At 46.3% G+C, this 26,426-nt stretch overlaps 2 protein-coding genes across 3 annotated transcripts; both read left to right on the forward strand.

The window, feature by feature from the left end:
- The first annotated feature begins 398 nt into the window (after nucleotides 1-398).
- Nucleotides 399-8,173, forward strand: klf9 (Kruppel like factor 9). Its single transcript, XM_079515732.1, has 2 exons — nucleotides 399-1,832; nucleotides 7,776-8,173. Exons 1-2 carry the CDS (start codon nucleotides 968-970, stop codon nucleotides 8,099-8,101), a joined length of 1,191 nt encoding a protein of 396 aa, XP_079371858.1. The 5' UTR covers nucleotides 399-967; the 3' UTR covers nucleotides 8,102-8,173.
- Nucleotides 8,174-11,300: 3,127 nt separating this feature from the next.
- LOC306934175 (tripartite motif-containing protein 16-like) lies at nucleotides 11,301-26,200 on the forward strand. 2 transcript variants are annotated; one of them, XM_079516698.1, is made up of 8 exons: nucleotides 11,301-11,856; nucleotides 17,568-18,113; nucleotides 18,846-19,013; nucleotides 21,126-21,212; nucleotides 22,951-23,184; nucleotides 23,651-23,795; nucleotides 23,897-23,944; nucleotides 25,290-26,200. In XM_079516698.1, exons 2-8 carry the CDS (start codon nucleotides 17,631-17,633, stop codon nucleotides 25,859-25,861), a joined length of 1,737 nt encoding a protein of 578 aa, XP_079372824.1. In that variant the 5' UTR covers nucleotides 11,301-11,856; nucleotides 17,568-17,630; the 3' UTR covers nucleotides 25,862-26,200. The 2 variants fall into 2 exon arrangements, with proteins under 2 accessions (XP_079372824.1, XP_079372825.1); XM_079516699.1 differs by having other exon boundaries at nucleotides 17,571-18,113.
- The last annotated feature ends 226 nt before the right edge of the window (nucleotides 26,201-26,426 follow it).

Genomic DNA, 26,426 nt, shown 5'->3' on the forward strand with positions numbered 1-26,426 from the left:
GGTTTCTTTTTATACACTCAAGATTTTTTTTCCCCCGAAGGGGTCAAAGTAAGCATATTGCTGCTCTCTCTCTCTCTCTCTCTCACACACACACACACACACACACACACACACACACGCGCGCACGCACACACGCGCGCACGCACACGCGCGGGACCCTGCCCCCTCTCCGTCGCCGACGCCGATTGGCCGCTCGCTACTACTTGACGTGGGGGGCTATTCCAAGTGCCGCGTCACCGCTCCCTCCTTGGCCAATCGGTGCGCGTTTCCGTCGTGACGCCGTGGGATTCCGCGAATTTGGTTCTTGGAGAGTTCAGAGAGAGAGAGAGAGAGAGAGAGAGAGAGGCTCTCCAACATGCAGTAAAATAAGGACAAGTTGACGCATGTGTCACAGAGAGAGAGAGAGAGAGCGAGGACAGCTAAGGACACAACACCATCGATTATAGGAGAAGGAGGAAAAAAAACCGTCCTTGGTTTAATCTGGTATTTTAATCAGACCAGATTATATTGTATAGGCTATTTTATCCAGCCAGAGCTGCATGGGGGAAACACACGATTAGCACAACTTTAAACTTCATTTTACGCCGGGGGAGAATATTATATCTGCCTAATACAATACAACACCACCGCAATCATCACATTGATTTTTGACGAGAGAGCACGAGACACGTGTATCTAAGGCTATGAGAGAGAGAGAGAGAGACAGAGGAGGAGCACATGTTTCCCGGCGGGGCGAGCTAGGACGGAGGCAGTGCGGTGTGTGTGTGTGGTGATTTATTTATCTGTGATCTGTCACATGTCCGTTTGATCGGGTTGATTTCTGGAGTTGGAGAGAGAGAGAGAGAGAGGGAGAGAGGGGAGCAGCATCTGGACTGGATCTGGTCATTAAGTCATTTCTCTCACAGCGGATCATAAACATTAACGGTCTCATCCATCCATGCATGGATGGTGAATTCATAAAGTCAAGATGATGTCGGAGGTGGATTTGGCCGCAGAGACGCATCATCATCATCACCACCACCGTCTCTCGGTGTGCCTGGGCCCGGGTGAGGTGGCCCTGGGTCCCGGGGGAGGGAGCGTCTCCCTGGGGCCGGCGGCGGGTGAGGTCTCCGGTTGTCCCGCCGGCGCCGACGCGACGCTGCCGGCATCGGAGGAGGACAGCACCTCGCTGAAAGAGAGCCAGGAGAGCAGGACTTTACTGATGGTGGCCATGATCCTGCTGGACCTGAACCGATGCAACCACAACAACAACAATAACAACAACAACCACCCCGACTTGAACAACAACCGCCACGGGGCCGCGGGGGACAGCGACCACCACGGACACGGGGCCGCGGGGGACAGCGACCACCACGGACACGGGGCCGCGGGGGACAGCGACCACCAGCAGGACATTAAGATGGACCCGGTCCCACCACCACACCCACCGCCGGGCATCGCGGGTGGGATACCGAGCGGCGGCGGCCACCAAGCCCGGTGCGGCGTCCCCGGGGTGGACGCACCGCCACCGGGTGGTTCAGTGTCACCGCCACCGGGTGGTTCGGTGTCACCGCCACCACCGGCAGCTCGAGGGTCTTCTCCGCGGAAGAATCCTACCCGGAGCCTGCACCCGGTCCCCGTCGCGGTGACCCCCCTGGCGGCCAAACGGCCACGGAGTCACCGCAACAAGAGGGCGTTATTATCAACCTCCGCCGCCACCACCGGCTCCTCCACGCCGGGACACCGGCCTCCTCCTCCCGGTCCAGAGAAGAGGCACTGCTGTCCCTTTGCGGGCTGCGGAAAAACCTACGGGAAGTCGTCGCACCTCAAAGCGCACCTCAGGGTGCACACGGGTGAGTGTGTGTGTGTGTGTGTGTGTGTGTGTGTGTGTGTATGCGCGCGCGCGTGCGTGCGTGCGTGTGTGTTTTGGGGGGGGGGCATACTGACGACAATGACAACAAACCAATCATGCATGTAATTTATATGATGTAAAAACAAGTACACGAAACGCTAAAACACATTTCTCAGTTTTTTTCAAGGTGTAAAAATAGCCGATCGCTACAGCCCCCCCCCCCCACACGCACACACACACACACACACACACACACACACACACCCCCCCCCCCCACACACACACACACACACCCCACACACACCCACACACACACACAAATTGGCTGTTCTTTACTATAAGCCCCCCCCCTCTCTCTCTGTATGAGAAACTGAAATATGATATTTATATGTTCGTGTTGTTTAGGCGACAGTTCATGTCAACTGACACAAACATGCGTGCCAAGGAGAGAGAGAGAGAGAGAGAGAGAGAGGAGAGACACGTTGTGTTACTGCAAATGGATAACAGATTATAGGAAAGGAAGAGAGAGGCCCTCCCATGAATTGGCACAGCTGGGGGGGTGTGACCGCAGCCGGCGCTGTCGTGTCACTGTGTGTGTGTGTGTGTGTGTGTGTGTGTGTGTGTGTGTGTGTGTGTGTGTGTGTGTGTGTGTGTGTGTGTGTGTGTGGAGATGTTGACACGCACACAGAGATTGTGTTCTGGGAACGTACTGTCTCGGGCTATATAATATAAACGCCACCGCCCATTATGCGTGCGTGTGTCCGTGCACGCTATTACACGACATTGCAACTAAAGTGTGTTGTTGTGCACATGGTGTGTGTTGTTGTGCACATGGTGTGAACTGTGAATGATAGCCAGCCTGTAGCTGTAGGCTATAATAACACACCACAACAAGGTCAGATATTATTACGCATATCTTATTCTTATCCTTGCATTTGTTTTGTATTATAGGCCTAATAATACGTAATTGACATTTATCAAGGTAAATGATTAAAACAAAAGAAGATTATTGGTTGTTTGTTTGTTTTAGGCTAGCCTCGGTCCCAGGCTTACTTATCTGCGAAAAGAAAAGCCTGTCCACAACGTATAAGGCAGCGAAGCTATCGGCGGATGTATCCTCCGGAACGTCCGTCGGATGTATTTCCCCCGGAGGCCCGGATACGATATTTTCCCGACCAATCACAACACTTGTTTCATTCGCGGATAATGTAAACTGATTTGTAAAGCATCAACGTCATTTCCTTATGCGATATTTCCGCTAAAATCCCGCAACATCCGCCCAAACAAATGATAGCCTAGTCTACAGCATAGGTCTTGCCGAGGGTGGGCTATAGATAGTCTAATCTGCCGAGAGCATGTGTCTGATAGGCTAATATCAGTGGTTTTAAACCAGTGGTCCGAGGACCACCGGTGGTCCCTGAGGGGGTTCCAGGTGGTCCCCATGCAGCTAAATGATGGAGAGTTAATTGGTAACCAGGAACTTTTAACTCTTGAGAGCGTAAAATTAAACCAAATGGACCCTCATTTGGTTTCATTTTACGCTCTCAAGAGTAATTTTTTTTGTTAAACACCCGCATTACTTAATTTACAAGAAAGTCTACAGAATTAGAGAATGTAAAACAATTATGTTGATGGACGTTTGCCTGTTATCTCTCCTAATGCTATATCGACCTACCAACGTCAATACAGCATGGAATTGTGGACCAAAATCTTGTCCTGCATGGGTCTGGGGATCAGGCTATGAATCTCATCAAATGGTGCTCTGTCTAGTGTGGCTCAAATGGTTAATACATAATGGGCCTTGAAAAGGGTTGAAAGCAAGCCCCCAGTAAGGCTATCCAATTAACGTTGAAGCTGCCACTACCTACTGGCGAAAAGTGGAACTGCAGCACTTTCATGGAGGTGGACGGGGGGTGCATATACTTAGTTTAGACTAGTCATTGGTTAGACATGGGTTAAGGTTAGGTTTAGGTGTGCTGCCCCGTGGGAGGTTAGGTTTAGGGTGAGGGTTTGAGATAGGTTGTAGTTGATGACTGGTCTAACCAATGACTAGTCTAAACCAAAAACTGTCTAAACTAAGTACTGCACCCGGTGGACGGACGTCCAGTGACGTCATGTGCGTAAGCCCCGGACATCAAATTTGAGGTCCGGGGCTTAATTTCCGCTCACTCGAGCCATTTAGTTATAAACTTCCGGCAGTCTTCTGGGTGCTTCAAAACGCCACTGAGCAACTTCTACTGAAGGGGGGGGGGGGGGGGCTGACGCTCCGGTTCAGTCTCTACCCTTTTATTACTCTATGGTTGAAAGCCACTGGGCTAAATGAATACTGTGACCCGGCCACCCGGGACATGATGATGCCACATTTGCATATATATCGTAAAAAACATCACAAGTTATTAATGTGGCAGACCTGCAGCTGCTGCGAGACACTTTTGATGCTGTTTTGTTTTGTGTGACGCTGTATCTTAGTATGATCATGGATCAAGTATAGGAGCTTTTTCCCAGACAGAGTACGAGTACAAGTACTTCATTTTTAGTACTCGCCGAGTACCGATACGAGTACTTTTTTTTTGTTTGTTGAGTAACTACTTATTTTACCCCCTTTTTCTCATAGTTGCAGATGGATCTCCGATCTACACTTGTATGCTTGTAGATCGGCTGTTTTTTTGGAGATTTGCTGCAGTGTTGGGTCAGATTTATCTCCCGTTGCATTCGTTTAGCCTATAGTGTCAATTGGATGTTTTGGTACTCGGGTCACACACACACACACACACACACACACACACACACACACACACACACACACACACAATGTGGAGATAAGTCAGTGAACACATGCGGGGTCACTGCGACACTGCTGGCTGGCTGCATGGCTGTGTTGCCAGATTGTGTGAGGGAAATATATTTTTAGATCTAGGCCCTATAGGGTCCTTAGTTGGACAAATACAATATAATGTGAGGGTCCTTGACACGGAAATGTGTGAGAATCACTGATTTACATTAGGAAACAAGCCCAAATCAGCAATTATTACACGTTTAGAAACAACTTAACCCTGCAAGACCCGGATGTATTTCTACCTGCAAAAATGAGATTTCAACCTTACTACTACTTATACTACTAGGACTTTGTAGAGGAAATTAGGTAAAAAAAACAAAGAAAATGCAAATGTTATGCACATTTATAGTAAAAAAAGATTTATTTATAAACCCAGCTTAAGTCTACCAATATTTACAAGCAACTATACAGAAACAAATCCCAAAAGGTGCTTATAATAAGCGGACATGGCAACCCTGGCTGGCTGCTGTCCCCACATGTTCCTCTGACTGCACGGTGGTGTTCGGAGGTAACCTTCCCCTCCCCTCCCATCCTCCCCCTCCCTCTCCCCCTCCCCCTCACCCGCCCCTCCCCCCTGCACCACTACAGTTCCTCCTAGCTAGTAGCGACGTCATCTCTGAGGTTGTAAACATCACAAGAGCAGACGTGTTTTAGAGAGAGAGACAGAGAGACAGAGAGAGAGAGAGAGAGACAGACAGAGAGACAGAGACAGAGAGAGAGAGAGAGAGAGAGAGAGAGAGAGAGAGAGAGAGACAGACAGAGAGACAGAGAGACAGAGAGAGAGAGAGAGACAGAGACAGAGAGAGAGACAGAGAGAGAGACAGAGAGACAGAGAGAGAGATAGAGAGAGAGACAGAGAGAGAGACAGAGACAGAGAGAGAGACAGACAGAGAGAGAGATAGAGAGACAGAGAGAGAGAGAGAGACAGAGACAGACAGAGAGAGACAGAGAGAGAGACAGAGAGAGAGACAGAGAGACAGAGAGAGAGATAGAGAGAGAGACAGAGAGAGAGACAGAGAGAGAGACAGAGAGAGAGACAGAGAGAGAGACAGAGAGACAGAGAGAGAGATAGAGAGACCACGTGGGTGGATGGGTGGGCGTGCTGGTGTACTGTAGTCTGTTACAATGTGTTCTCTCTGTGGTTTGTTGTTGTAGGATGTGCTATTTTTATGTTCGCATGATGTTCTTTTTTCTGCACGGTTGGTTGTAGACAGTCAGTGGTGCAAAGTCACTAATAAGTACATTTACTCAAGTACTGAACACATTTTTATTTATTTATTTTTTACTTTTACTTTTACTCCACTACACCTCAAATATTGCACTTTTACTTGTGGCTATATCATTTATTATTTGAAAACAGTACTTACTTTGTAGATTTTAATTATCATTATTTATTACAAAACCACTTCAGACTACCTTTGGAAATCTGGACATAGTCGATCTACCAGCTCACAACGCGCTGTGAGCTGGTAGCACTGTGAGCTGGTCGATCTGCTATTTTCAAAGGATTTGTATACATTTCATGCATTTGAAAACTCGTGACATGGCCAGGATCTTCTGCATAATTGTGCGTTGACACACCATCGTCATGTTGCTGTGCTTCCATTGACAGTGAATGGTAGACTTTATCTTTGCATCGTCATGACGTTGTGCTTCCATTGACAATGAATGGTAGACGGCGTCATTGCGTCTGCCCGTGTGAACGCACCATAACGAGTAGCCTACTTGCTCCCGATGTGCTAGTTGGTGCCTTGCATGGTTTCCGCTGCCATCGGTGTATGAATGGGTGAATGTAATGCACAATCTCTGTAAAGCGCCTTGGATAAAGGCGCTATATAAATGCACCATTTACCATTTATTTTAATCATAGACTGTTGTACTTATACTCAAGTACATTTTGAATACCGAACTTTACCTGTAACAGACAGCGTGCGTGTGTGCCTGCGTGCGTGTGAGGGTGTGTGCGTGCGTGCGCGTGTGTGTCTTTTATCAGTGTGCTGTTATGACTCAGTATTTGTCAGTCGAGTTGGGACGTTTGCCAAATTATGTTCCTAGAAAAAGTGCTGTGACAAGCAGGACAGGTTTCCTGATAACAATTGAGAAACCGCTTCAGCAGTGGCATAAAGTCACTGAGTACACTTACTTAACCCATTCCTGGTGGGAACCCCTTTTAGTGTTTTAACTAAGCATTATGTTATGCTTTAGCTATTGAAAAATAGCAGATCTACAAGCTCATAGCGCGGCACCGAGTGCCGCGCTACAAGCTTGTAGGTCTGCTATTTTTGGACAGTTTTTGCTAGTTTTGGACATTATGAGATATTTCCCCCCCGACAGAGACAATGTAGTTTGACATTTATTTACAATGACAGTATATGTAATGTACTCTTATTGTATATGACGTGGATTACTCATGCAATACAAAAGTCAACAGTAAAAAGAAAAAATCACACCCGTGTGAACTGAGTGGTGCAACTCCCCTCTCCCCCTGATCCCCCCCCCCCCCCTCTATCTCTCTCTCTCTCTCTCTCTCTCTCTCTCTCTCTCTCTCTCTCTCTCTCTCTCTCTCTCTCTCATTAGCAGGCAACAGTGCAGCACTATCTCTCTCTCTCTGTTTCTGGCACAGCAGCGCCACTTTTGCCCCTACTGGTACTCATAGTAACATAGTCACACATACATAGGTTAACACGGACATTGCTGTTCCTTGGAGTGGTTGCACCACTCAAAAAGAAAGAAAGAAATAGACCAAAAATTGGTAACAAATTACCAAATTTATTTTCTACAAGAAAAGAAGAAAAAAATAGTTAAATGAAAGCATGTATTTCAAGATTCAAGATGTTTATTGTCACACAGTACAAAAGTACATGCGTTTGTGAAAACGGGGGGGGGGGGGGGGGGGGGGGGGGGTGCTCCACAATACACATAAATATTTTGTCCATTTATCAGTTTTCGTCTAACTTTACTTTTCCCTTTTTATCTCCCTCTTTTTTCCGTGTGTGTTTGTGTTGGTATGATGTGTGTTTCGTTTTATGTGTGTGTGTGTGTGTGTGTGTGTGTGTGTGTGTGTGTGTGTGTGTGCGGTGTGTGCGTGCGTGCGTGTCCCTCCTCCAGGCGAGCGCCCGTTCGAGTGCACGTGGCCGGACTGCGGCAAGCGCTTCTCGCGCTCGGACGAGCTGACGCGCCACTACCGCACGCACACGGGCGAGAAGCGCTTCGGCTGCCCGCTGTGCGCCAAGAGCTTCATGCGCAGCGACCACCTGACCAAGCACGCCCGGCGCCACGCGGGCTTCCATCCCAGCATGCTTCGCTGCTCCTCCTCCTCCTCGACCTCCTCCTCCTCGGGCGGTGGCGGTGGCGGCACCGCCGCCAAGAGACGGCGCTGCTCGGTGTCCGTGTCCTCCACAGACTCGGGGGACCAGAGTCCCGCTGGGCCGTGAAAACACACATGTGTATTATTATTTTTATTTTTACCAGCTGCTGCTAAGCTGCTGGCATATATAGTACTCAAAGTCAAAGTCATACAAAGTCCTACGATTTGTCAAACACGTTCTCCGCATTTGATCCTTGATCTCCAAGGAGCGGTGAGATGCAGCCGTGCCGCGCTCGGGAGTCATTTTGATGAGTTGATTTGTCTCTCCCCCCCCCCCCCCCCAATCCAACCCATTGATACTGAGTGCCAAGCAGGGAGGGCATTGGGTCCCATTTTTTACAGTCTTTGGTATGACCCGCGGCCGGGGATCGAACCCAAGACCGCCCAGTTTCAGGGCGGACACTCTAACCACAAGGCCACTGTCTGGCCGATGCCGAGCATACTCACGACCGGACTCACGACCGTAGTAGACACTTTTGTCATGATTGGCTGCCTCGTCTCTAGGCCACCAGACACTTTTTCCATGATTGGCTGCCTCGTCTCTAGGGCCACCAGACACTTTTTCATGATCAGGGAGAACCCAAAAGCCATCGTCTGAACGGACATGAAATCGTCTAGTCCGAACGGCACATTTCGCCCCGCCGTCGGTCGGTGTGTGTGTGTTTTTTTTTGTTCTTCTTATTTTTTTAATTGATCGGATACTTTGTCAGTGGTACAGTGAGACTTTAAAGCTAAAAGTACAACGCAAACGGACTTGTATACATCTCCCACACACAGATGGACCATAATAGTCGGACTGCTGCCTTCTCAACGTTATTTGCCTTTACCCACTTAGTTATCACCGATGATATCACAACTCGTATCGTGCACACACAATATCGGCGCCTGTCAGCAGGGAGTGTTGGGCGGGAGGAGCAGGACGAAGGCCCTACTATGTACGTCCTCCCGGTGGGGGCTCCTCACTGGAACGTGAGTCAGTGGGATATACAAAACCATATGGAGTTCTATGAACTAGATGGCGGACTGCCCCCCCCCCCCCCCCCAATGGAAGTTGCCTCACTGGCGTTCGACCTGAAGCACCCGGAAGAACGCTCCCTACTTCCACATTCTTCTTGATTTGGACACCAACATTTACTTCTACAAAATGTAGTTTTCATGTACGGAATAAATCAATAAACTCTGCACAGTTTTTCCTCGTCTTTCTAATCCTGAAGAAATTTTTTGGTTCTCACGAGGAAATTGGTACACGCACACGCACGCACACACACACACGCACGCACGCACGCACACACACACACACACACACCCGCGCACGCACGCACGCACACACGCACACACACACACACACGCGCGTGCACACGCACACACACACACACACAGTTAACTTGCCACTGCAAGACAAGGTGAATGTATTATTAATTATTGTTATCATGTAAATAGATCGAATTAATTAACTATTTGCCAGATAGAGCTTATTATACTCAACGTGACCGGAGGGTAATATTGGCAACGTTTATGATATGGAGAATTAATGAGTGTGGCCGGGGAATATAATTGACTTAACTGTAATTAATCGAATCAGGTTTACTGTTGTGGACGGTAGACGATATTCATGGTCGGTGTGATTCTCAACTCATGTCATTGCATTAACGGACTTCCATCTCATGTTTTTTTATTTTATTTTACAGTAATTGTAGCAATTATCTCTAAATCTGTTGTTTGACACGGTCATGATATACAATACGAAACCTAATGATTTATTTTATTTTATTTTTTTACATAATTTCTGTACATAATAAGTGGGAATCTGTACATTTATAGAATTATTTCTTTTGCATACCTGGATCTTCTATGGTGAATGGAACACAGTACCATTCTTAACCCATTCAGACCGTACGGCGTGTGGGAACGTCATAACTAATCCACTGTTGGATTAGTTATGACGTTCTCACACGTCATAACTTTTCATTGATATCAAACGAGAGAAAAATATTCTGATTATGTTTTTTTTTTTTTTTTAGTTCTGCACCATACTCCTTGCTCTTCGTTCACTTGTTTACGGCTCAGAAAGAATAGCCTGGTTAATAAACCAGACCGAATCAGCCGTTGGCAAAAAAAAGTTGCCTACCAGCGGATTACGGTCTGGCGAGGCTCAGTAGCACGCCTCTTTCCTACAGCAGAGAACAGGTCGGACCAATCGGGACACGGTATGCAATATAGGCGGGCTTTGGTACAGTGACGTTCAATGCTTGAGACCTTTGACTGACAGTAGCTCTGACCAATTGCGTCAAAGAGAAAATGTTCCCCGGGAAATGAAATCCAAGTGGAGCCAGCCCAGACTGATATACCGCGACAGTGTTGTGTGATATTAGTCTGGCTTATTAGCCAGGCTACAGAAAGAATGCCTCGTATCTGCTAATCTAGGGAGCTCTCCGTGGTTTTGACCAGATGGATATACTAAGCTCTTCATTTCTGACTGATTTCATGCCTCTCGTTCAAAATATGAACGCGAGGGATTATTCAGCGATTTTATCGTAACGATAGCGAGGTAAGCAAGCACAAGTATTTCTCCCGGTTTTTGTCCGGAACTGAAGGACAAAGAGTAAACTGAAGGACAAAGAGTAAAAGCGGCCATATCTGCGAGGCACCCCGAGCTGTTATTTTGAAAGAAATCCCGGTGCTGATTGTGCTAATGAAGGCTCTGTTCCATTCTGGACAAACAGAATCAGGGTGCTGCTAGTGTGCATGTTGACTCACTGGAAACACTGCTAGTGGGTCTCAAAGTGTTCTTGAGTTTGTTCCAAATGGCCCTGTAGTACGGGTGTGTAACTGTCTCTGAGAGTATAAATGGAACCAAATTTGGTTCCATTTGTCCAGTCTGAGTTACGGGTGGGCCCTTGAAATGATAATGTTTGAGACAGTATACCACTGCACAGTCAGTGCACACTAAATGAAACAGAGCCTTAAATATTTATCATCAGTAACACCTGTGAAGGAAGGAATACCGGAGAACTCGCCAGTTTACCAAGTCGCCGCGGCGAAAATTCTTCATCAATGTCTTCATCGTTATGCTAACATGCTGTCTTCATCAGTGTAGTATGTCAAACTCACAGATGCTATAGTTCATTTCAAATTGAGTGATCAAATTATTTTGTGCAATGAAATGGTCAGCTAGATGATGATAAAAAGGTGTGTACGTGAATACCAATGATAAGTATAGGCCTACCATTTCAGGATATGTTTACTAATTAATTACATGGTTTCGGTACTTTGGTGTTTAAACTTTTAGCATTCCTACTTTCTCTAGTGTTAACTCTAAACTATCCTCTCTCTCTCTCTCTCTCAATTCAATGCAATTTAAATGAAGGTGAAGTAAAACTAGAATGCACTAAATCGCGGCGAGTTGGTAAACTGGCGAAGGAAGTAGGAAGAGTGCATAGAGCCCGTTGGTTTCATTTGTACACTCAGAGATACAACAAATGGATAGATTAACACTTGGGGGATGTTACTGTGAAAGAGTGACTTATTGCCCATTTGCAGACCGCGGCCATGTTTCCATCAGAGTTTGGAAGCACTCGTTTTCTGTAAAGGAACGTCCTGCTGTCTCTTGCATTATGTGCTAATTATAAACAGGTGGTACACACTACACAGGGCAGTTGAGTGATATCTAACGAGCACTTCCAAACTCCAGCACTTCGAAAAAGAATCACCTGCAAGGATACTAAGTAGCTCATAACATGTCTACAGTGGATCTTTATGAAACAAACACTTAGATAGAAAGAGAATAATTCAAGGCAAGCTTTCCGTACAGCTGCAATGTTGGTGAGTTTGACGTTGTGTAATACAATCAGATAGGACTTTTCTGTTTGGATGAATGGGCTGCCATTGGAAGTTGCACTATAGGTAGCACCTTGCCATTAACTTATATGGTAAGATGGCCTCGGTCTGCATATGGAGAATTACAGGTCCTGAAGGGCGTAGGCCTACCATACGTGGTGCAGAGTTTTACCAACAGCTGTCGTGTGCAACTCAAAACTTTTCCCACTTCCTGCCTGGTGCATATTCATCATCAGAGAGTATAATGTTAGATGTGTTGCTACTCAGCCCCTGCCCGCCCCCTGGTGGTGGTAACTTGGAAGCACAACATTTACAGGAAAAACAAAAAAAGAAGGTTTTGTCAGATAGAATAATTAATAACGTCTTTTCTGTATCCGAATCTTTCACCAGCATTTCTCACGCTTGTATGAAACAAATTATTCCATCTGTCATCATGTAGCATGTATGCTTATGTCTGGCCAAAACAAATGTATGTTTATTTCTTTGATAAAACATATTTTATATAACAGCTAATGGGGTGAGATGTAAGAGAGGTTTTTGACACTTATCGCCACGGAGATGTATCATAAGTGTTGAAGTAGTGTATAAACATAAATAATACCCTCAACCTTAATCTGTAAATGTGTATTATGATGATCAATGCCGTTTTAGTTTTTTATTATCAGCATTACAACATGGCAAGCAACTATGATCCAGATGTCAGTGCCTTTCACAGTGTGAAGTTGTTTGTGTTTTATGCTTCTGTACTGTAATCCACTGGGTCCCAAACGGGGTCCCCCCCCAAAAAAAAAAAAAAAAATCACACCCGTGCGAACTGAGTGGTGCATGGTCTTATATAGCCTGATCAGCTGTGGTCTGACGTGACATACTAACCATAGCAACCATGCTCGTTTTTGAGTGGTGTAAACCACTCCTACAACTGGCTTTGTTAGTCTGTCTGTCTGTCTGTCTGTCTGTGCTCAAAAAATGAGCATGGTTGATGCCGATTGGTTGATGCTGATTTCATTACGTCAGACATTACGTCAGACCACAGCTGATCAGGCTATATAAGACCTTACACCACTCAGTTCACACGGGTGTGATTTTTTTGGTACGAACAAACACAGGTACAAAGCCAGTTGTTGGAGTGGTTTGCACCACTCAAAAAGGCGTATCAAAGCATATCAAAATATGCTCCTCATTGATTTACATTGAACGCTGAAACAGCTCTCAAAGTCACTCTTTTAGTACGTATACAAACGCAAACAAAGTTGATTCAGACAATATATTGTATAGAGCATCACCAAAACTCATGCCGTTTTATTTATTTTTTATAAAAATGTTAACTTACTGTTGATTGACTATTGGATACGGATCCAGTCCTAATAGAAATGGCAAAATATTTTCATAATATTTATCTGTGGAACAGAGTCAAACCAAATGGAATGATAACTACAATAGGCCTATCTCACAGAATTTCCCCGCCCCCTTTTTACGCCCCCCTTTCGGGGTTAGTGGTGATAGTGTGACGTCACTCCATAGACACTACATGTTAACAGAGGTTATTTAAGAAGTCTACAACTTTTGTTTTCTCAAGGTAAGGTTTGTTCTATCTGTTCGAGCTGATTTACCATCTTGTTTGCTTCATAATAATATTGGTCTGTCACATTTTTACATTAGGAAATGTACTTAGATTCTTCAGAGAAAAAAACGTGTAAATGCTAATGTTAAATGACACCACTATCTACCGGAAGGGGACGTGGAAAGGGGGCTGTGAGATAGGCCTATTCCAAGTGCTTGTCAGGGGGGGGGGGGGGGGGGGGGGGTGTCGCGACGTGAAAAGTTTGGGATCTATTTCTGTAATCAGGGAACGTTCTCATCATCACAGACCCTGCGATGCATTATCACAATGTCCATAGCTCTGTAATTATACTGCTTAGAAAACCTTTAAACATTAAAATGACTTTCATTTCTTAATAACGCTCTCAAGTTCATCCTTACATGCCAAGTTGAAGTCACAAAAAACATTTCTATACCACTGAGGATGTTTCTTTCATATCTTTAATGACATGGATTGTCACACAGATTGTCTACTCTACAGCAGGGGTTCTCAACGTTTTTGGCCGGGGACCCCCGGAAATGCTTTGGCAATGTCTCGGGACCCCCGTCCCCTCCCGATCCCCAATATAAATTGACTGCTACAATAACCTTAATAATAATAATAGAGACAATACACCATAAATAAATACTGAAACCAGGTATAACCATTAGGGAAGGTGTATGCATGTATATGTGTACTATGTAAACCCTTCATTTCCATTTTCCAGCCATTCAGTTGCAAAAAAAAAAAAAGATTGCAGGGGGTAAGTCCCTGCGACATACTAGCGTCATGTTCATGGGGTGTACTCGTACATCAAGCTGCCTCACGCTACAGAAACAGGAGATAGGCTCCTGCCCTATGGGCCTCATGGCTACAGAAACAGGAGATAGGCTCCTGCCCTATGGGCCTCATGGCTACAGAAACAGGAGATAGGCTCCTGCCCTATGGGCCTCATGGCTACAGAAACAGGAGATAGGCTCCTGCCCTATGGGCCTCATGGCTACAGAAACAGGAGATAGGCTCCTGCCCCTATGGGCCTCATGGCTACAGAAACAGGAGATAGGCTCCTGCCCTATGGGCCTCATGGCTACAGAAACAGGAGATAGGCTCCTGCCCCTATGGGCCTCATGGCTACAGAAACAGGAGATAGGCTCCTGCCCCTATGGGCCTCATGGCTACAGAAACAGAATATAGGCTCCTGCCCTATGGGCCTCATGGCTACAGAAACAGGAGATAGGCTCCTGCCCCTATGGGCCTCATGGCTACAGAAACAGGAGATAGGCTCCTGCCCTATGGGCCTCATGGCTACAGAAACAGGAGATAGGTTCCTGCCCTATGGGCCTCATGGCTACAGAAACAGGAGATAGGCTCCTGCCCTATGGGTCTCATGGCTACAGAAACAGAATATAGGCTCCTGCCCCTATGGGCCTCATGGCTACAGAAACAGAATATAGGCTCCTGCCCTATGGGCCTCATGGCTACAGAAACAGGAGATAGGCTCCTGCCCTATGGGCCTCATGGCTACAGAAACAGGAGATAGGCTCCTGCCCTATGGGCCTCATGGCTACAGAAACAGGAGATAGGTTCCTGCCCTATGGGCCTCATGGCTACAGAAACAGAATATAGGCTCCTGCCCCTATGGGTCTCATTTTTGGTGGAATAGGCGGGTTCCTTCCTCTTTAAGTAGTGTTGTTTCTGGAGAAACACTGAAGCAGGAAGTACTTTCACGCACGCACGCACGCACGCACACACACACACACACACACACACGAGCGCACACACGAGCGCACACACACACACACACAACAAAGAACTTGTCAGAGCTTGCGGCCTGGGCCCCCATGTGTTCTGCTCTCGTTTTCACTGAAACGAAACTCATCTCTGCTTCTCTTGTTCCTCCCTGTTTAATACCGCCCGTTACTGTTTCTGTCAGCAGACTGACAGTGCTTGCTTGTGTGAGTCTCCTACTCAGTAAACATAAATAATAAATAATACCCTCAACCTTAATCTGTAAATGTGTATTATGATGATCAATGCCGTTTTAGTTTTGACCTGAAAAGTTTGGGATCCATTTCTGTAATCAGGGAACGTTCTCATCATCACAGACCCTGCGATGCATTATCACAATGTCCATAGCTCTGTAATTATACTGCTTAGAAAACCTTTAAACATTAAAATGACTTTCATTTCTTAACGCTCTCAAGTTCATCCTTACATGCCAAGTTGAAGTCACAAAAAACATTTCTATACCACTGAGGATGTTTCTTTCATATCTTTAAGATGTCGCCTTCATGACATGGATTGTCACACAGATTGTCTACTCTACAGCAGGGGTTCTCAACGTTTTTGGCCTGGGGACCCCCGGAAATGCTTTGGCAATGTCTCGGGACCCCCGCCCCCTCCCGACCCCCAATATAAATTGACTGCTACAATAACCTTAATAATAGAGACAATACACCATAAATAAATACTGAAACCAGGTATAATCATTAGGGAAGGTGTATGCATGTACTATGTGTACTATGTAAACCCTTCATTTCCATTTTCCAGCCATTCAGTTGCAAAAAAAATAAAAAGATTGGGGGTAAGTCCCTGCGACATACTAGCATCATGTTCATGGGGTGTACTCGTACATCAAGCTGCCTCACGCTACAGAAACAAGAGATAGGCTCCTGCCCTATGGGCCTCATGGCTACAGAAACAGGAGATAGGCTCCTGCCCCTATGGGCCTCATGGCTACAGAAACAGGAGATAGGCTCCTGCCCCTATGGGCCTCATGGCTACAGAAACAGGAGATAGGCTCCTGCCCCTATGGGCCTCATGGCTACAGAAACAGGAGATAGGCTCCTGCCCTATGGGCCTCATGGCTACAGAAACAGGAGATAGGCTCCTGCCCCTATGGGCCTCATGGCTACAGAAACAGGAGATAGGCTCCTGCCCTATGGGCCTCATGGCTACAGAAACAGGAGATAGGCTCCTGCCCTATGGGCCTCATGGCTACAGAAACAGGAGATAGGCTCCTGCCCCTATGGGCCTCATGGCTACAGAAACAGGAGATAGGCTCCTGCCCCTATGGGCCTCATGGCTACAGAAACAGGAGATAGGCTCCTGCCCTATGGGCCTCATGGCTACAGAAACAGGAGATAGGCTCCTGCCCTTATGGGCCTCATGGCTACAGAAACAGGAGATAGGCTCCTGCCCTATAGGCCTCATGGCTACAGAAACAGGAGATAGGCTCCTGCCCTATGGGCCTCATGGCTACAGAAACAGGAGATAGGCTCCTGCCCTATAGCCTCATGGCTATACAGGGGCAGCGGTGGCTCAGGGGCAGAGTGGATGGCAACTGCAAGGTTGCCAGTTCGAACCCGGGCTCCCCCAGAGTCAGTGTCGAAGTGTCCTTGAGCAAGACACTGAACCCCTAATTGCTCCTGATGTGCTGGTTGGTGCCTTGCATGGTCTCCGCCGCCATCGGTGTATGAATGTGTGTGTGAATGTAATGCACCATATACCATGTTGGGCCCGGCGTTTTCATGAATGCAATTCTGTGATGTTTTTAGGCCCCAACATGGGCAGAGACCACCACTTTTCCAACCCGGAAGAAGGGGTGAAAAGGGAGTATATGCACTGGGTAAGCAACTCCATTCAAGTGAATAGGAGGGGATTTCCGGTGCTGTCTCTTATTTATAACTATGGGCTTACCCCCCTTGTCCGGCAGAGGAGATAGGCCTTTGTTCTTCATTGCAGAGGGCCAGAGGCTACAATCAGACTTCATTCATTTCTTCCAGTTGCTATAGTTTAAATATTTTTGCACCTTGTACAGTATGGGGTGCATACTTAGTTTAGACTAGCCTTTTTGTGGTGTCGAGTGAAATGTATGCCATAGGCGGGTTCCTTCCTCTTTAAGTACTTTTGTTTCTGGAGAAGCACTGAAGCAGGAAGTACTTTCACGCACACGCGCGCACACACACACACACACACACACACAAACAAAGAACTTGTCAGAGCTTGCGGCCTGGGCCCCCATGTGTTATTCTGCTCTCGTTTTCACTGAAACGAAACTCATCTCTGCTTCTCTTGTTCCTCCCTGTTTAATACCGCCCGTTACTGGTTCTGTCAGCAGTGCTTGCTTGTGTGAGTCTCCTACTCAGTAGTAGACCACCACGTACGTGAAACAGCAGCGATGGCCGAGGAGGGGGACAACAAGGAGACCAACATCTCTGTGTCTCAAGACCACTTCACCTGTGCTATCTGTCTGGGTCTGCTGAAGGATCCCGTGACTGTACCATGTGCACACAACTACTGCATGGGCTGCATCACAGCCTGCTGGGACCGGCAGGAGGCTGAGGAGGACGGCGGGGCGGGATGCCGGTGCCCGCAGTGCAGAATGACTTTCACCCCGAGGCCCGTGCTGTGCAGGAACCCCTTGCTGGCTGAAATGGTGGAGAAACTCCGGGACACGGCAGGTGGCGACGGAACTCCAGCTGTCGTCGCTGCTGGTGCCGAGGTTGCACTCGCAGCGGAGGCGGCGCCAGGGGAGGTGGAGTGCACGGCCTGCGTGGGGAGGAAACGCAAGGCCGACAAGTCGTGTCTGGACTGCCTGGCGTCCTACTGCGAGTCTCACTTCAACAGACACGAGGAGCTCCACTCGGGGAAAAGACACAAGGTAGAGTTACACACGAGACACAGAGTTATAGTGTCGAAGTAGCCTGGCCCAGCCAGCGTGCTTTCTGGTCTAGAGGGGCGGGTAGCCTGGCCCAGCCAGCGTGCTTTCTGGTCTAGAGGGGCGGGTAGCCTGGCCCAGCCAGGCTTATAATATTGGTTCACCGATCTGTCCGATCTTGGTGCCTTGTATGGTTTCCTCTACCCTCTGTGTATGAATGTGTGTGTGAATGGGTGAATGTAACGCACAAACTATGTAAAGGTGTGTGTGTGAATGGGTGAATGTAATGCACAAACTATGTAAAGCGCCTTGGATAAAGGCACTATATAAATAAATAAAAAATCACAACTGTGTGAAGTGAGGGGCACTAATATATTAAAGTCTAACTCATATTGATTAGGTGATGTAATGGTGATCTAAAACAAACGGTGCCAACACAAACATTAAACGCCATTAACAATAAAGAGACAATATGACGTAAACGACACATTATGACGCAAACTTTCCCTTCATTGTCAATGGCATTTACAAGACAAACATTGAACTAAAGACAAACGTTAAACCTGTGTATAGGAGGGACTTAACCTGACTCCGCCAGATGCATCAAGTCTGCCTGAGAGTTCCCAGATGGGAGCAGGAGGGGGGAACCCAGTGTACTCTCTGCTGCCCCATCTGGCGGAGTCAGGTTAGGAGGGACTAGCGCCTCTCAATAAACATAATTTACCATTTACCAAGGTGGTGGCGGCGGCGGCTCAACTGGACGAGAAGCTGTGCTCCAAGCACAGCAAGCCGCTGGAGGTGTGGTGTCGCACCGACCAGGTGTGTGTCTGTCCGCTGTGCATCATAGACGACCACAAGGGCCATGACGTAATCACGGCCGCTGCAGCCAAGGCTGAGAAACAGGTAGGGGAGGCATAATATGGACCACAAATCAGAAACAGGTAGGGGAGGCATAATATGGACCACAAATCAGAAACAGGTAGGGGTGGCATAATATGGACCACAAATCAGAAACAGGTAGGGGGAGGCATAATATGGACCACAAATCAGAAACAGGTAGGGGGAGGCATAATATGGACCACAAATCAGAAACAGGTAGGGGAGGCATAATATGGACCACAAATCAGAAACAGGTAGGGGAGGCATAATATGGACCACAAATCAGAAACAGGTAGGGGGAGGCATAATATGGACCACAAATCAGAAACAGGTAGGGGAGGCATAATATAGACCACAAATCAGAAACAGGTAGGGGGAGGCATAATATGGACCACAAATCAGAAACGGGTAGGGGGAGGCATAATATGGACCACAAATCAGAAACAGGTAGGGGGAGGCATAATATGGACCACAAATCAGCCAAAGCAAAATGCAACCAGGTGTGCACTGCACACTATAGTCTATAGTAGACTATAGTCTACTATAGTAGACTATAGTCTACTATAGTCTACTATAGTAGACTAGTCTACTATAGTCTACTATAGTAGACTACTATTATAGTCTACTGTATAGTCTATAGTAGACTACTATAGTAGTCTACTATAGTAGACTATCAGACAGACAGACAGACAGACACTATAGTCGCTGGGCATGGTAGGCTGCCATGCACAGCGACATTGGCAGGGGTTTCCACAGCTACCCCACACTGCAGTGCAGACAGCAGAGCAGGGGTTTCCACAGCTACCCCACACTGCAGTGCAGACAGCAGAGCAGGGGTTTCCACAGCTACCCCACACTGCAGTGCAGACAGCAGAGCAGGGGTTTCCACAGCTACCCCACACTGCAGTGCAGACAGCAGAGCAGGGGTTTCCACAGCTACCCCACACTGCAGTGCAGACAGCAGAGCAGAAGCTCTCAATGTTTTAACCATAATACTGCAGCCCGCCCTAGCCCGATGGTAAGTCCGCCTCTGCGCATGCACATGCACGGATGTACACGCGCAGCGTGCAGGCACGATAGAACGCGTTCCCCTCGAATCTCGATGCATGGATGAGCCAAATAACCAAATGGCTATTTGGCATGCAGGTTTACAGGCGAGTGTGCAAATGTTTTCCTGTCCTCCTCACATATACACTTATACACATAAGCAACACTGAACACAGCATTTTGGCAGTACTGCTGTGGCTGAAACGCGTAAGACTTGAATTGCACATTGATACGGGCAGCCAGTGTTGATTTCGTCGACTAAAACTAAGACAAAAAAATTTCGTCGACTACCTTTTTCCACTGACGAAAACTAAATGGAAACTAAATGAAAACTAAGCTATGACTAAAACTAAGACTAAATATACCGACAATTTCGTCAACAAATAAAAACTAGACTAAAATGTTAGGAAGGGACTAGTGGACAAGAGATCCAGTATAAGTAATTTTACAATTAGTTGCATGTTGAAAATATACGATCTACAAGCCCACAACGTGTCGCGCTGCGACGCGTTGTGGGCTTGTAGATCGTCTGTTTTCAACAAGTGAAAATAATCGTTACAACGCCGTCGTTATGACGGCATCAAGGCCTGCCAAGTTAGATTTTACTCGACTAAACCAACTGTAGATTTAGTCGACTAAAATCTCATGATATTTAGTCGACTAAAACTAGACTAACACTAAAACATTCCGGGTGACTAAAATGTGACTAAAACTAAATAAACTATTCAAAAGACTACGACTAAAACTAAAATCTAATTTTACATAATTCAGCTATTTTCAGCTTGCAACCAATTGTAAAATGACTTAAATGCTGGATCTCTTGTCCACTAGTCCCTTCCTAACATTTTAGTGTAGTTTTTATTTGTTGACGAAATTGTCAGTATATTTAGTTTTAGTCATCCTAGCTTAGTTTTAATTTAGTTTTCGCCAGTGAAAAAAGGTAGTCGACGAACATTTTTCGTCTTAGTTTTAGTCGACGAAAACATAGGCGAGGTGGTTGCATTTGGCGTATAGGAGGGCTATTCATTGAATGCATTGTTGTTTGTATGGGCCTCATTTTGTTTTACGTTGCATTCCTCTTATCCACAGAGTAAATTAAGTACAAGTTACAAGGAACAGATCACACAGCGAGAGAAGGAACTGAAACAGTTAAGAGGGGCCGTGGGACCTTTTAAGGTGAGTACAGAATAATAACTTAATAAGTCAACCCCAGAACACTAAACCTGGATGATTTTCACCCGGACAATTACATTTCAGTAATTTTCATAATGTTGCTGATGTCTGAGGTGGGCGGGTCTTTCAGTATACCTTCATGATGCTCAGTGACATCATAATGTTGCTGATGTCTGAGGTGGGCGGGTCTTTCAGTACCTTCATGATGCTCAGTGACATCATAATGTTGCTGATGTCTGAGGTGGGCGGGTCTTTCAGTATACCTTCATGATGCTCAGTGACATCATAATGTTGCTGATGTCTGAGGTTGGCGGGTCTTTCAGTATACCTTCATGATGCTCAGTGACATCATAATGTTGCTGATGTCTGAGGTGGGCGGGTCTTTCAGTATACCTTCATGATGCTCAGTGACATCATAATGTTGCTGATGTCTGAGGTGGGCGGGTCTTTCAGTAGGCTACCTTCATGATGCTCAGTGACATCATATTCATAATGTTGCTGATGTCTGAGGTGGGCGGGTCTTTCAGTACCTTCATGATGCTCAGTGACATCATAATGTTGCTGATGTCTGAGGTGGGCGGGTCTTTCAGTACCTTCATGATGCTCAGTGACATATTGTTGCTGATGTCTGAGGTTGGCGGGTCTTTCAGTATACCTTCATGATGCTCAGTGACATCATAATGTTGCTGATGTCTGAGGTGGGCGGGTCTTTCAGTAGGCTACCTTCATGATGCTCAGTGACATATTCATAATGTTGCTGATGTCTGAGGTGGGCGGGTCTTTCAGTACCTTCATGATGCTCAGTGACATCATAATGTTGCTGATGTCTGAGGTGGGCGGGTCTTTCAGTACCTTCATGATGCTCAGTGACATCATATTGTTGCTGATGTCTGAGGTGGGCGGGTCTTTCAGTACCTTCATGATGCTCAGTGACATCATAATGTTGCTGATGTCTGAGGTTGGCGCGTCTTTCAGTACCTTCATGATGCTCAGTGACATCATAATGTTGCTGATGTCTGAGGTGGGCGGGTCTTTCAGTACCTTCATGATGCTCAGTGACATCATGTTGCTGATGTCTGAGGTGGGCGGGTCTTTCAGTAGGCTACCTTCATGATGCTCAGTGACATCATAATGTTGCTGATGTCTGAGGTGGGCGGGTCTTTCAGTACCTTCATGATGCTCAGTGACATCATAATGTTGCTGATGTCTGAGGTTGGCGGGTCTTTCAGTACCTTCATGATGCTCAGTGACATCATACTTTTGTCTACTGCCCACACCCTGTTTAATTCTACAGGCAGGTGTTCGGGTGAATATCACCTGTGTTTAGGCAGCCTAACCACCTTAACCCATTTTGACTTGAGAAAAGATTCTACTAACGTCTTCTAAATCCTGACATGTTTCTATGTCAGTGGTTTTCAAACTATTTCACGTCAAGGACCCCAAAAATTATATGTAATTGGCTGCCGACCCCCCCCCCCCCCCCCCCCCCCCCCCCATCTGAAAATATGTTGTTTGAGTTAAAAACTTTGGCTCTGAAAGAATATATTCAAAGATTTGCCCCACATTTTCACGATTTTTCAAAAATAGCAGACCTACAAGCTCGTAGCGCGGCACTCGGTGCCGCGCTATGAGCTTGTAGGTCTGCTATTTTTCAATAGCTAAAGTATAACGTAATGCTTAGAACACCAAAGGGGTTCCCGCCCCAAAATGGGTTAAACAGTACATGTTTCTTTCTTAACAGTATTCTGTAGAGGCATCACTGGATGCCAGTGACGAGACCTTCAAGGAGCTGATCACACTCCTAGAATCAAAGTGCTCAGAGTTGAAGGAGTTGCTCAAAGCTCGAGAGCAAGCCGGTCTGAGTGAAGCCGATCGGATTGAGGGAAGGCTGCAGAACATCCTTCAACACCTGAAGCAGAAGGATGTTGAGCTGGGCCAGCTTTCACACACTGACGATCCTATTCATTTCCTACAGGTAATGCTGCCATCGCCATCGCGTGGATTTCTCTCTTTCTCTCTCTCTCTCTCTGTGTGTGTGTGTGTGTGTGTGTGTGTGTGTGTGTGTGTGTGTGTGTGTGTGTGTGTGTGTGTGTGTGTGTGTGTGTGTGTGTGTGTGTGTGTGTGTGTGTGTGTGTGTGTGTGTGTGTGTGTGTGTGTGTGTGTGTGTGTGTGTGTGTGTGTGTGTGTGTGTGTGTGTGTGTGCGTGCGTGCGTGAATAAAATACCTTACCTAAAATACCTAAAACATTTGAATCTATTTTATTATTCATAAAGTAATCTTGAGTTAATGCACTAATTCTGACAACAAATAATAATTGGCTGACCCCTGTAGTAACTCTGAGGACCCCTAAAGGGGTCACGGTAATCGGCTTCTTGTATGATATACTGCAGTCAGCAAAACTAATAATAATCATTTTTATTTTCTCTTCTCCTTATTCATAGAATCTACCATCTCTCGGTCCTCAAGATCTGCACGTTGTCATTGGTTCACACAACTACTTTGGGGCTGTGCACACGTTGCTCTCAAAGCTGAATCAGCATGTCGCAGAATGCCTCCAGAAGGACATTGACGACATAGCGAGTCAGGGTAAGAGTTTGAAGGCAACTTATAGAATGTATATATTCAAATATAATATATTTCAAAATATAATATATTTTAACATCTTGATCTGCCGTGCATTTTCACAGTGGAACACGTCTCTATTGAGGGCACAACCAGAATGGATTTGATGCAATGTGAGTAAACCTTATAATAGTTTTATTCAGTAATTTCATGTGTCACCATGTGAAATGCATGTTGGGAGGCACACAGATTAATGTATGGGTCACAGTTTTCCGTGCAACATTCCCCTTGCCTTCCCCACCGCACGCACCGGCACCTCCCCTTAGAGCGTTCTCGCTGACACCTGAGCGGAAAACGGCCGACAGCCGCGGACAGAAGAAGCTGTCCGCAGCATCTTTTCCGAGTTTTTAGACAGCTGGTGGATGGAAAAGAAGCTCCACCCCCGCGACAGGTTGCCGCGACGGACAGATTCCCGGAAACGCTTGCCCCCGCGGCAGTCAGCCGCAGGGGTGGAGCTTAATTTCCATCCACCAGCTGTCTAAAAAAACGGAAAAGAAGCTGGGAGACAGCCGAAAACGTCTGCGGCTCTCTGGTAGATGTGGCTATAGCTAGAGAGAGAGAGAGGAGTGTGTGTGTGTGCGTGTGTGCGTCAATTTAACAAAGGTGCAGACGATCAGAAATCAGCAGTGTGAGCGATACTCCTCTCCAAAGTTATGTTCAAAGTTTAACTCCTTGCCTCAAACGTCACTTGATATAACTTAACCCATTTTGGTCTGACGTCGAAATTAAAAAAATGTCTTCTAAATCCTGACAGTTTTCTGAAGTACCTATATGTTTCAGTATCAGTGGTGCTCAATATTTCATGTGAAGGACCCCAAAAATGATAATGTAATCGGCCACCGACCCCCATCTGAAAATATGTAGTTCCAGGAACCCCTCAGAAGCAAAGATTTGAGTTAAAAACGTTCGCCTCTGAAAGAATATACATTCAAAGATTTGTGCCGCACTTTCACGATTTAAAAAAAAATAGCAGACCTACAAGCTCGTAGTGCCACGCTATGAGATTGTAGATCTGCTATTTTTCAATAGCTAAAGTATAACATAATGCTTAAAACACCAAAAGGGGTTCCCGCCCAAAATGGGTGTGACACACTCCTCTCCTATACACCACCTCCTTTGCCATGCCAGACAAATACAACAGGGTTTTTCGACTCCCGTTCAGCCCGGGACGGGTGAATGTGATCTATTATTATCGTATTACGCACACTCTACATAATTTCCTGTTCATATATTGAACGGGTAAGGAAGGCCCTAGTCTATATAATTCAACTTTTATATTTTTTCGTCAATCAATGCCCCCTAGGCCTACTTTGTCATAATTGAGGTAATAAAACGAAAAACGAAAAATACAAATACATTAAAATTAATGTCATGTTTTCAATATTGTAGTTCACACTATTGGTGTACTGTAATGGCATATCACTTTTGCCATAATTAATTGGCATCTCTCTTTCCCAGATTCCTGCCGGCTGAAATTTGACAAGGACTCGGCTTTCCGACACCACAACATTTCCGATGATGGTACGAGGATTGGGTGGTGTCACCAGCCAATAGGCGGTTTTGATATTGATAACGGGTTTCAGGAAGCCAGGCAGGTGTTGTGTATCGACCCTCTGAATAGACAGCATTACTGGGAGGTGCTGTGGAACGTGGGAAATCGTGGTAGGACTATTAAAATAGCCATTTCATATGCTCGCTCGTGTATGAGCATAGAGGAGCGCGAGAGTGAATTTGGAACAAATGATAAGTCCTGGAGCTTATGCTGTTCCAATTCAGGCTTTACATTCCAACATGACGATGGCACCGTTGAGATCAACAGCCCTGTCACCTCTAGAGTAGGAGTTTTTGTAGACAAGTGCGCAGGAATTGTGGCTTTCTATGGTATCTATGGTGAGAAGGCAACTCTGCTGCACAGAGCCAGAGCCCGTTTCCATAAGGATATATACCCAGGGTTTTATGTCGACTCATCCACCGAGGTAAAGATATGTTCAGGCCCGGTTCTTCCTTCGAGCGCCATAAAAAAAACATGAATAGTATACTTAGCAGCGAAAAATCCTGCTTGGGGCGCCAGATTGCTCAGGACCGGCCCTGGATATGTTGAACAGTTGCAATCAATCAATCAATCAATCAATATTGTCATATATTACATTACACATCAACTGGGTTTGTAGATAGTGTACTGCATTAGGGCCGATTCATACTCCTATTTTACCGCTGTAGTGCCGAAATGATATCGGCTCGTCAGAAATTTTCAGTAGCACCGAAGAGCCGACTTTAGGACGGTATACCCGCCCCCCCGAACCTCAAATGACGTCACATTGTAGGCTCTAGAGAGCCGAACCGACTTTTATTCAGCTCTAAAATAGGAGTATGAATCGCGCCTTAGAGCAGGGGTTCTCAACCCGTGGGTCGCGACCCCCCGGGGGGTCGCCAAATTATTTTGGGGGGTCCCCAAATTATTTTCTAAAAAAAAACTGCACCCCCGACCCCCAATATAAATTGACTGCTACATTAACCTTAAACCATTTTGGGCGGGAACCCCTTTTGGTGTTTTAAGCATTGTTATAATTTAGCTATTGAAAAATAGCAGATCTA

This window comes from Electrona antarctica (assembly GCF_951216825.1).
Source record: "Electrona antarctica genome assembly, chromosome: 12".
Lineage (NCBI taxonomy): Eukaryota > Metazoa > Chordata > Actinopteri > Myctophiformes > Myctophidae > Electrona > Electrona antarctica.

Bases quoted from the DNA above. Each gene is read 5' to 3' on its own strand.
- klf9 (XM_079515732.1), top strand. From the start codon at position 968: ATGATGTCGGAGGTGGATTTGGCCGCAGAGACGCATCATCATCATCAC. The intron at 1,833-7,775 runs GTGAGTGTGTGT...TCCCTCCTCCAG, and splicing joins GCACCTCAGGGTGCACACGG to GCGAGCGCCCGTTCGAGTGC.
- LOC306934175 (XM_079516698.1), top strand. From the start codon at position 17,631: ATGGCCGAGGAGGGGGACAACAAGGAGACCAACATCTCTGTGTCTCAA. The intron at 19,014-21,125 runs GTAGGGGAGGCA...TCTTATCCACAG, and splicing joins CAGCCAAGGCTGAGAAACAG to AGTAAATTAAGTACAAGTTA. The intron at 23,945-25,289 runs GTGAGTAAACCT...TCTCTTTCCCAG, and splicing joins CAGAATGGATTTGATGCAAT to ATTCCTGCCGGCTGAAATTT.